The sequence below is a fragment of the Epinephelus moara genome, chromosome 12, assembly GCF_006386435.1.
Source record: "Epinephelus moara isolate mb chromosome 12, YSFRI_EMoa_1.0, whole genome shotgun sequence".
NCBI classification, from domain to species: domain Eukaryota; kingdom Metazoa; phylum Chordata; class Actinopteri; order Perciformes; family Serranidae; genus Epinephelus; species Epinephelus moara.
The window spans coordinates 1,532,140-1,533,386 of NC_065517.1; the positions used below are offsets into that span (position 1 = coordinate 1,532,140).

Below are 1,247 nucleotides of genomic sequence, written 5' to 3' on the forward strand. Positions count from 1 at the left end.
GGGGGGGGGGGGGGGGGGGGGGGCTGCACAGGCCTGGCTGACATACATGGAAAAAGAACTGCAGGATGAAATCAAATCTCACCTTTAATGTTGTGTTGGGATAGCTCACGGGCACCTTGTGAAAAGTGCTGTTGGAAAGCACGGCCTGTCTGATATCTTCGAAGATGGTGATGATATCATCCAAGAGGCAGCGCTTGTCCCTGTGGCTCAGCACGCAGAGGTGCGCGAACGTGTAATTGAATCCCTTGTAATTGACGCGCAAATCCAACACCTGCTTGTGGACCTGCAGGACCTGGTCGGCCAGCTCCAGGATGTTCCCCCCGGACTTGGCCAGCAGGATCAGCCTGCCATATCTGCCGGGGGTGTGCAAATCCGAGTACAGCTTGTGCTTCGACTGGTCGATGGAAAACAGGCTGTTGGCGAGACTCCGCTCGATCTTTGCCAGGCTGTGAGTAGGGGCGACCAGCACCTCCAGGTCCGTCTCCGGCTTGAACCGACTCAGCACGGTAGATCCGAAAATGATGGTGAGGACCGCGGGGACAGTGAGGAAGAAAACGGGGTGCCTGCTAACGAATAAGCCCAGCCAGTAAAACGAAGCCTTGAGCCCTCTGTGTATCACTTGCCGCAGCATCCTCCACAAAATCCAGCTTGCAGATGCCCCGTCTCCTCCGATGAAGCACATGTGACATCAGACTCCGTTCCCCGGCTTAGTCCAATTCGTAAGAGAATTACACCAGGCTACACCACCATGCATGCATACACGCACACACTCTCACACACACACACACACACACACACACACACACACACACACACACACACACCACAACACCTGGAAAACAGCACTGCAGCAATTCGCGGCAAGACGGACGGACACACACAGACAGGCAGCCAGTCAGAAAACCATCGTGCATCAGCCGACCGAGACGACTCCGTGTTGTCTGATCTCAAGCCATTCCGCTTCCGTATGATGGAAAAGAACCGTCAGTCTCCTTCGCTGCATCGGCTGCAGTAGCAGCGACGAGCCGGGGCGATATGAAGAGCATGTGTGCCTCCTTTCTGCCTGCTACAGCTCTCACACCAGCGGTGGCGCCTGATTTATGTACTTAACTGTAATCATGTGGCGGTGTTTAAAAAAAAAGGGAAAAAAGGGGGTGGGGGGGGTGATGATGGTGTCTGGTTATTTTAGTAACAGTGGAGACAACAGGCAACATGAGAGTTGTAAAATATTCCTGCTGGTGGCTGAA

At 54.0% G+C, this 1,247-nt stretch overlaps 1 protein-coding gene across 2 annotated transcripts in view; it reads right to left on the reverse strand.

Moving 5' to 3' along the window:
• Positions 1 to 1,029, reverse strand: part of ptchd4 (patched domain containing 4) — a 349,884-nt gene extending 348,855 nt beyond the window's left edge. Inside the window, exon 1 of one of the 2 annotated variants that reach the window (XM_050058848.1) lies at positions 257 to 1,029. In XM_050058848.1, the coding sequence (XP_049914805.1) occupies positions 257 to 682 (426 nt within the window). In that variant the 5' untranslated portion in view covers positions 683 to 1,029. Of the gene's footprint in view, positions 1 to 82 lie in introns of both variants that reach the window. The other variant, XM_050058847.1, reaches the window with a different exon arrangement.
• Between the last annotated feature and the right edge of the window lie 218 nt (positions 1,030 to 1,247).